The sequence below is a fragment of the Lissotriton helveticus genome, chromosome 7 (assembly GCF_964261635.1).
Source record: "Lissotriton helveticus chromosome 7, aLisHel1.1, whole genome shotgun sequence".
NCBI classification, from domain to species: Eukaryota; Metazoa; Chordata; class Amphibia; order Caudata; family Salamandridae; genus Lissotriton; species Lissotriton helveticus.
Window position 1 is genome coordinate 1,753,018,119 of NC_136068.1, and position 14,320 is coordinate 1,753,032,438.

Sequence of the window (14,320 nt, forward strand, 5' to 3'; positions counted from 1 at the left end):
TTTCTTCCTGTTTCTTTACCCTCCGCACTATTCGCAAAATTTCTCGTTTCTTTTCTCCCCCTGCACTAAAATTGATTTTGATGGCGATGGTTCTATCGCGCCTGGACTATGGGAACATTGTTTATAACGGTGTCCCCGCCAGTGCCCTTCATCGCCTACAACTGGTGCAAAATCAGGCAGCCCGCCTGATCTTTAGGTTACCTAAATCATCCCATATCACTCCTACCCTCAAATAACTCCACTGGCTACCCATTAAAGAACGGGCTCTCTTTAAGCTGGGCTGCACAACCTTTCAGGCATTAGAAGGGTCTGCCCCCGCATTTATTTCCTCTGCCATCACTGCCTACCACCCTGGCAGAGAACTCCGTTCTTCCACCAAGTCTCGCCTTTCTGTACCCCGTTTTAAGAAAAGCAGGTCGGGAGGCCTGAAATTCTCAGTACTTGCCCCCACCCTCTGGAATGCACTCCCCATTTCTGTTAGATCCGCCCCCTCGTACATTGAGTTCCGCAAGGCTCTCAAGACCCATCTTTTTCACCAAGCCTTCCCATCCTAACTCCTGTGCCATGTCCACCCAGCTCACAGCCTCCTCCTAGCGCCAAGAAACTGCATGGTAAATGTGCGCTTTACAAATTTCTGTAAATTCAAATTCAATTCAAAATGCTCACAGTATAGCGCTTCTAAATACACACACTCCTCATTATTCGTTGGTATAATAAAACTGAACCAGAGACTAATGTGTAGTAATAGTGCAATGAAGTTAACGACTCCCTACTTTGATGCATAGCATCTGTCAGTGAGCTACTCTATATATCTCAAGAGGGGCGAATACCTCAGATAAGTTTAGCAATGTCATAGTATATATCCCTAAAGTAAGGTCCAAGGGATGTCATCGTTCAGCCCAAAGGTATTAGTCTGGAGCTTGTAAATCCATTTTTGTTCCTTGGCGAAGAGGTAACCAGACACATCCCTTATATGTCCAGGTATAAAAGGTTTTTCCAAGACAGTCCATTGGAAATCAGTTTCGCGATGTTGTTTTTCCAAGAAATGCCTTGTAAGTCTCGTATGGGACTTCTTACAGAGAAAAGAGCTCTTATGCTCAAGCATTCTTGTACGAACTTTGCGGGTTGTCATGGCCACATATTGAATCAAACAGGTGCAAGTCAGCAGATAGATGAGGTTGTTACTGTTGCAATTGCTGAAATTGTATTGCACCCAAGGTCTGTTAGTACCAATGTCTATCGTACTTGTGTGTTTTGTCTGGGGGCAAACAGAACAGATGCCACACGGGTGATGCCCTGTCGCTGGAGGTAGATTCCATAGGGTTTCACCAACTTTTCTCGTTATTTCTTTTGGGCGTGTATGTACCAGCAGGTCCCGTATACTGTTAGCCCGTTTCAACGCAAATAGAGGTTGCGCTATCTTTTCTTTGCTGTGATTCAGAAGGCGCTAATGTCTTCTGACTATTTTCTGAATACTGTTACTCCTAGTGTTGAAAGTACTCACAAAGGTGAGTCTTTCTAACGGTGGTTTGGGAGTAGGAGGTTCAAGTAAAGCTTCTCTATTGTTGTTAATTGCTCTTTTCCTTGACCTCTTGATCAATGAACTCGGGTAATGTCTCTCCTTCAGTTGTGTACTCAGGTTTCTGGCATGTACGTTAAAGTCCTCCTTGCTCGAACAATTCCTACGGACTCGTAGGAACTGGCCATAGGGTAAGTTTTGGCGAAGGGACTTAGGATGATAGCTCTCATATAAGAGAAGAGAATTACGTGCCATGGGTTTCCTGTACAACTCACTCTGCAGGCCTGCAGGTGTGGCATAGATAGACAAGTCCAAGAAAGCAATCCTTTCTTTATGTGCCTCCATCGTGAACTTCAGATAATGGTTTCTGCTGTTCAGCCACTGATGGAAGTCTTTTGCTGAGTCGATGGTACCTCTCCACACCACTATCACATCATCGATATATCGCTTCCACCACCTGACCGAGGTGTGAAACGGGTTAGTGGGAGTCAGCACATGTTGTTGCTCGAACCGATGTACATAAAGGTTCGCCAGGCTCGGCGCAAAAACGCTGCCCATGCTTGTACCAGATATCTGGAGAAAGATTTTATCCTCATATCTGAAATAGTTCATTTTCATGGCCAAGGTGGCTAAGGCCATTATGAATGGTACAGGTGAAGACTAGTCAATTCCAGACTCCCAAAGCACCAGAAGCAAGCGCCCATCAAGGGACCTCGAGACACTTGAGACCCACTTCCTGTGTGGCACAGCTTTCCTGAGAACGCCTCTCTGAGTTACCTGTTCCTGACTGCAAGGAGCCTAAAGACGCATGACGCTGAGCTGACCTGATTGCTCTGCATCCAGCCCCACCAGCCCCAGCACCAACCAATCAGCTCTGCTCACATGGTCCCCAGTTCCTTACGACCTCCTCCCTCCAAAGAGACCCACATACTTGCCTGTAAGTCCACCTGTGCAGTGTATTTTCAAGTGGTCTCCTTTGTCTTTGCTCATCAGTTTCCAAGACCCTCAGCACTCATCTCCCACCCTTTCCGGTATGCTCCCGAACCTTTACTGCTGTAACTATGGACCTGGTCCCTACATTGACCTAAAACGTGAAGATGAACTTTGTGATGGCATTTTCTGATTTTTTATGCAGTTTTGTAGTTCTCCCTGTTTCTTCCTATGGTGCGTGATTGCGCACAAATGTGATATCTTTTCCAAACTCTGTAAAAATTGTAACTCAAAAAGGACTTAGCTGAGAACTGTGCTCCTGGTCTCTAAACTTGCATAAAAATCATCTTTATTTTTACAAATCGGTCTCAGATTTATTCTTGAGTGTGTGTCTAATTTATTGCCTCTGTGTGTGACAACAAATGCTTACCAATACCCTCAGTTAAGTCTGACTGCTTGCCCATACTACCACAAAAAGGGCATTCAAAGGATCTAATTTTACCTCTGCATGCCTACTGGTGACTTTCTGCTCAGTGTACTTAATTTTAGTGCACTATATAGAGAGCTGGCTTCCAACATCCATCACAAGTAGTAAAGTCACTAACATGTTAGGTTCCTGGTAGCTGTGGCAGAGGGTAGACACTTAACTTGGAAAATACGTGTAAAGTATATAGTTGTACCAAGCAATTTCACATTCTAAAATACAGCATGGTACAATCCCACAGCAATTGATAATACTAGATACAAATGAAACAGGCAAAATGCCAGGCAGACTCCACCAGCCACAATCAGTCCAAGTTCCAGTTGACACTCGTCAGCTGTGAATTTCTAGGGGGAAGTTTATTGTGCCCCTTTGCCACACACGAGTAAAGCTGGCTCACCCTTATAGTCTTTTTCTTTCTCCTGGGTACATGGGGAGTAGGTCTAACATGATGGGTAGTAGGTCGAGTACTCTTCTGTACTTCCACAGGTCCAGAAAGTGCTCTGTGGTAGTCCTTACGGTGGAACATTTATGCCTGGCATCAACTGCTGGGTAGTTCCTGGGCACTTCCTATTCAATGGAAGAAATGTTTCTGTGAGCAACACTCAATGAGGCCTCTGAAGACTGGAGTAGCGATTGGGAGTAAACTATGGAAATCACTAGTGTTCACCAACAACTATCATCCAGTTTGAAGCAGGCTCTGTATCTACAACAAACAAGGAGACAGAGGTCTACTAAAACAAAATCAGGCCCAATCAGCACTAGACAGCGGGTACACAAGAATTGTCCTGGATTCCTGGTTGCTCCCTTTCTGGTGTTTCATGTTGCTCAAACAGACCTGTCAGTCAGGTTTTGAAATTGTGGTGTCAGCTGGATGGTAAGCCCCCACCATTCTTCTGAGTTCAATGGAGTTACCCTGCACAGTCAGGTCTATCTCTGTCAATCACATTGACCTATTGTATAGCTCCTGTGATGAATTTCACACTTCATTCACACATCATTTAGGCCAATTGCAGGCTGGGAGTTGCCAGAGTGTTATTATATATTAGCCTCCAGGAACTTCAGGCAGGAACTGAGGTACATTATTAAAAGGTATATTTCCTTGAAAATTATTATATGATCCAACTTCTCAATTCAATTGGACTTCACCATTGAACTGATTTTTTATCACCCTTAAAAATACTATGTCTAGATGGCTCCTTTCCCGAGATACAGTATTAGTATTTTAATCTGTACTCTTTTCTATATAGGGCAGTTACACCTGAGACAATAGCTTTCATGGCCTTGTCACTCTAGGAACATAGTAACATTTATACTCTACATGTCCCACTTTTAAATACCATGCAGCTAACTTACATTTACCTGTCAAATGGGGTTATTTTCACTGGTTGCACTACAGGTTTGAACTGCGGCTGTCAGGCTACAAGGTAAGCATTAAGCCACGTTCTCCTTGTCACCCTAGTTGATGGCAGAGTGAGCCCTTAAGTCCACAAGTGACATTTCACTTTACAAGCCATTGCTTCAGTTTCTACATCATACACTGTGACTATATAGGAGAATTGAAATCACCAATCAGAAATTCGATCACTTTTTCCATGTTTTAGGGAGTCACAACACTAACACTGGGCACATAATACCATTGCCCCCAAGGTGCAGATTCTAAACATCAGCAATACTATTCGGCAACAAAATGGGCATGGCTACTCAAAAATGGTCATTTTCTCACAAAAACGAAAAACTTAAATCACATTGGCAGCAAAGTAATTAAGGAGTGCTTTCCTAAGGCAAAGGAAGTGCAATTTGAAGTTCTTTGTCTGGAGTATCCCCCTCAAACATAGTTGTGTCATTCGCATTTTTGATCAGCACACAAAAGAGACCTAGGGCCCGAGTCACAGAACTAACTTAAGACAAAATCCTAAACTTACTACAATTTTGGTATAAACAGAAGGCACTTACTCATTTTGGTATTCACAGAAGGCATTTAGGAGTCCTAAAGTTAGGAGTCCTAACTTTACTACTCCTAAACTGAGAAAAATCCTAACTTTAAGACTTTCGGTATTCACAGAAGGTATTTAGGAGTCTTAAAGTTAGGACTCCTAACTTCTGTGAATACTAAAATGAGTAAGTGCCTTCTGTGAATACCAAAATGAGTAAGTGCCTTCTGTGAATACCAAAATGGTAGTAAGTTTAGGATTTTGTCTTAAGTTAGTTCTGTGAATCGGGCCCATTGAGAATTGTAACTGTTTGTCTGGACATATTTGTTTCTATTTACATGCATTTAGCTTTCTCGTTGGTACAGTTTGAAAGAACGAGAAGGGTAAACATGTGTGCTTCTGGACACCAGCATGGTTCACATACACACTGGTCCACCAAGGAGCTGGTGTGTGTGATGTGTCTGGCACAGGCAGTGAGACCAGAAAACAAGCATTGAGCAAGAGCAGACACCCTTGTTCTGGCTAAAATTGTACAGTTCCCTCACAGTCCCAATATAATGAAAAAGCTGTTATTTTAGATCAGCCATAAACTTTAATCTATGCTTTAAAAGCTTATTGTACCTCCTAAGGTTTGGGTAGTGCTACACAGAGCTTTCTAAGTAACTTAAGGCACCACATTTATTCCTGTAGAGGTTTTTCTTTCCTAAGATGTCAAACCTCATTACAAATTGCCTGCTATTTTGTGCAGAGATATCTGAGGATGGGAGGCAGAATATCAATTTCTGGTACGTATTGCTGCTTCAAATAAAGAGAAACAGAAGTTATTTCACCAGTAATAGGGAGTAATATGTTGCCCTGAGAATACCAGATTATTTTCCACACGCTGTTCTCATTTCCTGGCCATAAAATCTGTTATTGTCTACTGACATTTTCAGTGATGACTTCTCCATTAGGGTGGAGGAGCATCGCAACCACCAAACAAAATACTGCAAAGCCGAAAAGTATAATGGTAATACATTTGATTTAGTACCATTTCGCCTTTCACTACTCCCGATTCAAGTGTCAAGGTAGGGCCATTGCTGCTGAGTGGCAGCCGTAGGGAGAAGTGATGTGCACTTAAGATCAAAGTGCGCCTGTCACTTTGGCTGGCTGTTTTGTGACAGCCAGCTAGACATTCTCAATTTAAACCTTTCTAAACTGAGCTGACTTAAGACAGCTGAGTGGAGCAGGCACAGGCCCCCAGTGCCTAAGGTAGCATTGGCCCAGCACGCTCCAACCAATCCTGGTGCTTCTCTCATGCTGCTTGAGGCATGAGAGAAGTATGGAGAGGTTGAGGGTGTTGGCGCTGAAACCACGGGCTCACCACATGACTGAGGAACACACAGGAGTAGAGGACAGGAGAAGGTGAGAGTATGTACGTCATATTTAGGCTATGAGGTTTTAGGTTTAATCCTATAATAACTGATAAAATCCCACTGAAAGAAAGTGGCACGAAAATGTGTAACCACTGATAACAACTGTTTTTTAAGGTATTGAAATCACCTGAAAACACTGAAAAAACCCCACCAGAACTTACCAAAAATAGAAACTGAAAACAGGAAAGCCTAGTCATATTTAATTAATATTTACATATGTAATAGTATGACCACTGACAGGCACTGTGAGTAACTTGCACTGCCTTCAGCCTCAATTCCATTGCTCTTACTCATGGTCCATTATAAACCCGTTTTATAATGAGCCATGATTGAGAACTTTGGTGTTGAACTTAAAGGCATTCACATTGTCTCAGTGCCTGTCAGTGGGTCAATATGACTGATTGCTTGCCCACCACTTAGGCCTGCCACCAGCCGCTGACATTCAACATTAAGGACCAATGTGCTGATTGCTTGCCCACCATTTAGGCCTGACACAAGCCGCCGACACTCAACATTTAGTACCAATGTGCAAGAGATGTGACGCAGCGGCCAGAGTGGCTGAGTCTGGAGCGTGGGGTTCACAGTTCTATCGCTGGCTGCAGCTCAGTATCACTTGATTCTGGGCAATAGCTCACTTAATCTTCTTAACAGCCCCCTATGCCTTGAAACCCTTAAGGGGATGAAATGTTTGCACTTTACAAAAAGGAATAATTAATATAACTAATATCAATTTAGCAAATGGCAGTAAATTGAGTGATGTGGGTCTGAAGAGTGTAGGGGGAATGGTACACCAGAGCATGGCATCCATAGAGGAACTCTTTGCTCTCCTCGCTCTGCAGTGCATCAAGGAGGCAGGTTGGGCAAATATGGGTCTGTCGGTTCCTCAGCTTACAGCATGGGTCTGAGGTTTCACTTAATGTGGGTCCAATGAGGAGGGAGAACTGTGGTTCTTCTAACTTGTAATGAAATTAGACAATATACAATATAGAATGAAAGGAGAGGTTCACATTAATGATGGACTAATAAAAGCATGTCTGTGGAGGGTAGAAAGAAAGTAGGGATTGTGCTCAAATTCACTGCATGTTATGCTGATGCACTAAGTTGGTAAGTAACCATATATGTTACTGACAGAAACTTGGAACATGGATGGATAAGTGGATGAGTTATTGGGTTTTTAGATAGATTATTGAATCAGTTATTGCATGAGAGATTGAGCATCGGCTACATAAGAGGAGGCTAGACCACTGTACAACGTAGTGAGTGCTACTTTATCACACGTGCCTTGGCCATTGTTGAACTCATTCATCTATTTTTCCATTACTGCACTACATTGCAAATAGGAAAGTGCACTGTAACCCCCTCATAAAAATGGTGGTGATATCATGACCCGGAATAGAGTTTGTGCACTAAACCACTGAAGCTTGACTGTGCTCGCCTAAATAATGTATGCGGCTCCCACCTGCTACAGCACAAAGGGGAGCAATCAATAGTGCACAGGCTTATTTTGAAAGCTGTGATAAGGTTTTAGGGGAGGAGGACCTTTGGCATGTTGAACATTCTAAGGAAAGAGTGGACTCTTCTTCACATGCATAATGTGATCATAGGCTGGACTCACGTTCTGAGGGCCGCTGGCACATATAAAGGCGAAGGAAAAACTAAATAAGTGATGGGAATGTATGAATATGTATTATATTCTATTGGGAAAATGACTATTGAACGTTTACTGCGGATTCTCGTAATTATAAATACTGTTAATTGTGAAAAAACTGAATATTGCACATAGATTGCTAATAATAAGTAATTATTTTTCCTTACCTGTCTATTTGTTTCCTGCATTGGCTTTGTGGACTAATGCATCCAGTGTAGGGGCCTGTGTTGGACCTTATGATCACAGGTTCATATTCTAGTGGGTCCACTAAACCTTTCAACCTTCTGAAGTCAATAAAATGTGTACCATTGAGTTGGGTAACAATAAACATCTGCTGTTCAGTGCCAAGGTTCCCTTGGGAGAACATAAGTTATCAGGTGTATATATAGATTCACTCGAAGAGGAGCTCAACCAAGCGTAAATAATAGGCATGAATTCATAAGCGCCCGATGACCCATTGGTAGCCCACCCAGTTCCAGCTAATTGGCTGAGGAGGTTGCAGAGGATAAAGTGATGCGACCTGCTGAAGACCAAGCTGAGCAAGGTGGAAACCCGCATTGAACCTGAAGACGATCAGTGCACATGATAAAAACCACAGGGTCAAAATGAAAATAGAAATAGGTCAAAATGTTCCTCATACAGGGAAGAAAAACACTATCATTCTTTCTCCAAATAATGTATACTTCTAAAGCAGAAATTTGCCGTTTCTGATGGATTATTAGAATGGTATTGATTCTCTCTTCTTTCTTTCAGGAACTTCAAGGGAGGCAGCAAGACATTTACTGTGAACTAATGAGAGACAGAAACTGAATACTTGTACGATTACACACCTGCAACAGTATACCAGCAGAGAGACCTACAGACTGGAGTCCTCTTTCTCTTTATACTTCCAAGATAAATACATCAATCGTTTGTCACTACAATTGCGGAGCCTGTCAACTTCAATGAGTGGAGGGGCATGCAAATTAGTTTCATAACATCAAAAAAATTCAAGGAAATAAAATAAGAATGTAATTACCATGCTTGCTGCTGCGTCCTCCTCACTCCAATATTCTTCCCTTATAACACCAGGGCCCCAGCTAACTCTTTTAACCAATCCTGGTGCTAATCTCAAAGCATCCGAGCGCTCACACGACCACTGGAGGCGTTTGCTTTCTTTAACCCAGCTGTCCTAAGACAGCTGGTTTACAGAGGTTTAAAGTGTGAACGTGTGGCTGGCCATTGCACAGAGTTGTTTCGCAAGCGCACTCACCCCCAGTCACAGATCTGGGTTGAATCCATCATTGTTCCACCCCAGTTCTAACTCAGCCATATGCAAATTAGCCTTGACCCTTATCCTTATGAGAAACAGTCCAGCCTGAACTGCAAAGCCAGGTTTTCCCTGGACCGGAAACAAGCATTCCAGGGAACGGTTTTGGAGTAACACCTCTCATCAGCCAGGCTAAATTAAATCCAGTAGCAAAGTGTGCAAGGGACCCACGTCGGGGGCATAACCTGACAACTTAGGGCAAGCAAAGCAAACACAAGGAGATGATGGACGGAGTACTAAAACCTTTCGGACACTAACCCCTAGTCACAGATCTGGGTTGAATCCATCATTGTTCTTTAGCTCACTTCGCCACCCCAGTTCAGACCCAGCCATAGGTAAATCAGCTTTGACCCTTTTCCTTATGGGAACAGTCCAGCCTGAACTGCCAGGCCAGGTCTTCCCTGGACCGGAAATAATCATCCTGGGACCGGTTTCGGGGTAACACCCATCATCAGCCAGGCTAGTTTGAATCCAGCGGAAAAGTGTTCAAGGGACACATGTCTGGTCATACCCTGCCAACTTAGGGCGAACAGACCAAAAACAAAATTCTGCCATTGGATATTTTGCCATGGGACCTATTAGTAAGTGAATTGCTTGCATGGAAATTTTAGAATCAGGTCACAAAAAATCAGTACAGAATTTGATCCCGCTTTGTTCATTCATGCATCAGGCCCATGGAGGTTTGCATTGACAATTTGATTATTTGAATCACCAATTTTTACTATCAGTGTTCTTCGAAAAACTTTGAATAACTTCTTTATACTGCATTTATATTTCTTTCATTATCATATCACTGGTATACAACAATAGACAAGGGTCTGCAATTTTGAACATTATGTTGTCAGAACTGACTGCTGCAAATTTAACCTGATATTATCTACAGGTTTTGCACCTACAGTGCATCTGCTACAGCCTTCTACCCATATGCATAGCAGCATTTACCACTGCATATAGAGAGTCTACTATCTGCTTATATTTTATTAATCAGTCACACCACACACACTTGGACTCTTAATACACTTAGTTTGTGGTGGGAGGTTGAATATGGGAGGAACGGCAAGGGTGGCGGACATCAGCAAATGTCCTAAAGAAGACACCCTACTTTAAATGGAGAATTTGAGTCAAGATCCATTAGGAGCATTAGAAGAACGATGTTTTTTTCAAGGAATAAATGCACAATAATGTACAACTGTTGGTTTCACAATGATTGTATACACATTGTACGTATTTGAATTTCTTTAAGATGTATATAGTAAACATGATTATTTTGCTTCAACAAATGATGCCTTCGGGCATTCAAATACATAATTTAAAGAGCATTTCTAAATATTATGATGCCCTTTGTCCGATTATTAATGTCATAAAATGAAAAAGCACATTTTCTAAGCCACTTGTCGCTCACCCAGTGCTCGTTCGTTAACCTACCTATTGTTAATTTGGCAATAAGACACATTTCCTGCAGGCCTGGGCCTGTTTTATGGAAGTGTTATGTATATTATTTGTCACAGATATTCTGACCAGACGCCACAGCCCATGGGTGAATATATCCTCTCTTCTGCTCATTGGCTACTTCTAAGAATATGAATGCAAACACATGCCAATCCATATACCTCATTACCACTCACTGCCAAGACTCTACTTGTCAATTCTCCAGCTGACCCCAGCAAAAGAATCAACATATGACCAGCCTGACTCTTTTCCACATAACAGTCCTTATGGAATGAGGACAAGCAATGTCTGATAGGCACCAGCACTGAACACCATGTTTGTGTGAACTTTCCTTGCTATGATGTATACATGTACCCCATTTTGGACAAAAAGACCCATTCTAACTATTCCCCTGATGGAGACTTTGCAGTGGACACAAAATGCTGCCAGACATCTCCCTAACTTTCCTTTCTTAGTTTTTTTTGTGTTAATTCTGGGGAATGTTTTTTATGATATTTCCTTGTTTGCAAAGGTTATTTGGCACCAATGGCATCCTGTTTCTTTTTTTTCTGATCCTTACGGTTAGTGAGTATAACAAGTTTGTTACTGCACAATCCCTTGCAGTAATAGACCACATAGGTCTGCCTTTGGTTTATGTGTCTCCCTTCCGACTCTGTGGACACAGTTTGGCACAATCACTCCTGGACGCTCATTGACTACATCTGCTGATGTATATTTGTGTCCCTGCGTGTGGACTACAGCCACTCCTTACTAAATCCTCATCCTGTAAAGACAGTAGCAATGCTGTGACTCAGTGCTGTGAGCCTTGTCTTGATGGAGCCCTACTCATTCTAATCACAGTATGAGATTCCCTCTATCCTGCCTGGTCTGTCTCCAACTTTTGAAGCAGTGCACATGTATTACTTACAAGATATGTCCCGATGTGATGACATATGTATTTGTGCATTTTAAAGGGATTGCATGGGTACCTATTTTCAGGCACGACTCCAACTCATACTTTAAGGACAGTAGTGACAAATAGAAGCAGGACTTTGCATGAAAGTGAAATATGCGAGTAGTCAGGCGATTAGTGAATGCCAGAAATCCTAACTATGTCTTTGTTTCTTGCTGTCTTTTTCTGTCTTTCTGCAACTAAATGGTCTCTTACTGTTTATTGGTGAGAAAGCAATTTAATTAACATAAAATAATTAATCTAGTAGTTTAATGTGGAATGATAAATGCAAACACATAATGGTGGAAATTCATGTGTTTGAAATGTGCTGATTTGCAGCCATAGTTACCAGTGTAGGCCATAGAAAAGGTATGAAGCAAATTTCTTCGACAAGAAGCAAACTTAATATTGCTGAAATGTGTATAAAATGATTTAGAAGCCTGACCTTATTTTGACGCACTTAGAATGTATTACTTTACAAGCAACATTTTGTTCTTGATTGTCATGAACTTTGCGTTTTTCTTATGTTTCATATAACGTTTGGATAGAACGACGTGTATTTTAAACCGTAATGCTTGAGTCATATTAAAAGGAATATATTACCTAACAGTGATTTTGCCTTGCGGTTTGTAGTCCATTGTACGTGTCTTGCAGTGAAACTAATTGAGATCTAGAAGGTCCATATGTGTTTAAAGACTTATGGGAACCAAGGCTTATGGGAACCAAGTCTACTGTTTCCAGAATCTAACTGCATAAGACTGTCTGTAGCTAACCTAGTGATAAATAGTACAATCTGCATGTATTTTCATGGAAACATAGAAGGGGGTAATGCTTAATGGAGAATGCTGCCATCGTATTGGTCCATGAACGAAAAAGCCTGATTCAATGTTTTAGACATGTTTTCTTGACTTTTATATTAGTGCGTGCTCCCAAGAGAAGAGGATTGCCCCCAGAACCAGACCCTTGATGGTTCTGTCTACTGCTGCTCACTGTTTTTCCTCTCTGCCTTACCTTTCCTTTTTGATAAATGACAAATTGCTAGTGGTGCTGTTTGCTGATGTACTTGGATTTATTGAGACTTAGCTGCGTCTTATGAGCTACTCTTCATGGGAGGTTCAGCTAGTCTAATTTTGCTTTGAGGCTTTATACTCCTCTGATCTCACTATTTTCTTTGAATTCAAACTCTTCATAGGTTATTGAAATCTAAATTCTGACCCTGATCCTACGACTAGGGAATGCGTTCCTTTATGGAATGCTCTTATTTCAAAATATATTTGCTGCTTGGTTGTAACCATGTTATTGCTGAGATTTCTGTAAACATATTTGATTTATGAACTAATTGAAATAAAGAAAATAATTTTACTAAACTAATAATAGGAATAAAGGTATAGGAAAGATTATCCCTACTCTCATCATTGACTGAACTTAAATGAAATTTCCGTTTGAGATGTCTGATTTGTTCCATGATTCCTAGTACAACATTTCAAGATACATTACAAGAAAGAAAAATTATTTAACGTGGAAAACAGGGTTTAACTCTGACCGTGTTAGTAAAATTGTGACAGTATTTTAACTAGTTTATTGAAGGAATACATTTCAGGGCCCAGTCTGCATGATCCGTTTCCTGGTAGCAGAGTAATTGATTAATGGTTTGAGCAAGGAGCTGTAAATAATTAACTAAGTTAGAGTACAATACCTAAATCCTGGATTACAATGCCCAGAGCTTGACGATCTCAAAAAAGGTGTGAATTTTGAAGGCAGCTGCTGATTTGATATGTGAAAATGAATAGGGTGATGCAACATCTATTGGAATTGTGTTATCATTGTATTAACAATTTGAGAGTAATGGGTTTGATTAATGTATTTGTTTATTGTTTGTTTGTGAATAGTTTAAAGAGTTAGGACTGGAAGTAGTCTAAGATCCTAGGATAGTGAAAGATTGAGACAAATGTAGAAGACACTTGAATAAGTCCGGTCGAATGGTATTTCTTGTGTGCAGAGATTTTGTGGTGTAGAGTGTGAGGGTCAATCACCTACATATATTAACATACAAATAATATGTTGTCTAATATTGATTGAGGTTACCAGAATCTAATTGCTCAAAGAGGGGAAGCTGCATTGATGAGGGTAATTTTACGCTGGTTGAGATTTCACTTGCGAATTACAATTTCTGTGTGTATATTAAAAGTCGGAAGGTGTAATATTTCGGATTGGTGAATTGATATTGTTTTGCTTTAGAAAAAGCAACCATAATAATATTAAATAATAATAGTTACATTTGTATAGCGCCTGGTTACACTGAGGCCAGAGTGTCCCTGCGCTGCGATCACAGAACAAAGCAACAGCTCAACCAAAAAACAATTTAAAAAGCAGGAAATAAATGCGTCTTCAGACCTTTCCGGAAGACCGACTCAGAGCCCTCCAGCCAGAGTGCCTGAGGGAGCAAGCTCCGTTGTCGGGCAGCAAGGTAGCAAAACGAGCGCCCACACATCCTGGCTCTCTTGATTCTGGGAACAAACTGGGAACAAACACCTTACCTATCCCGCTAGATATTAACAGTCTAGTCAGTACAAAAGGAGTTAGAAAATCGTGCAGGTATGTGGGTCCCTTTCTTTGTAGAATCCGATGGCTCACACACAGAGCCTTGTATTTTACTCTCTCCCTAATAGGAAGCTAATGTAACAAGGCCAGCGCACCAGTAGCT

At 41.4% G+C, this 14,320-nt stretch overlaps 1 protein-coding gene across 2 annotated transcripts in view; it reads left to right on the plus strand.

Moving 5' to 3' along the window:
• Positions 1-11,612, plus strand: part of LOC144767672 (sialic acid-binding Ig-like lectin 13) — a 167,799-nt gene extending 156,187 nt beyond the window's left edge. For both annotated transcript variants that reach the window (XM_078651062.1, XM_078651063.1), the window contains one exon: positions 8,681-11,612. In XM_078651062.1, the coding sequence (XP_078507188.1) occupies positions 8,681-8,737 (57 nt within the window). In that variant the 3' untranslated portion in view covers positions 8,738-11,612. The remainder of the gene's footprint in view (positions 1-8,680) is intronic.
• The last annotated feature ends 2,708 nt before the right edge of the window (positions 11,613-14,320 follow it).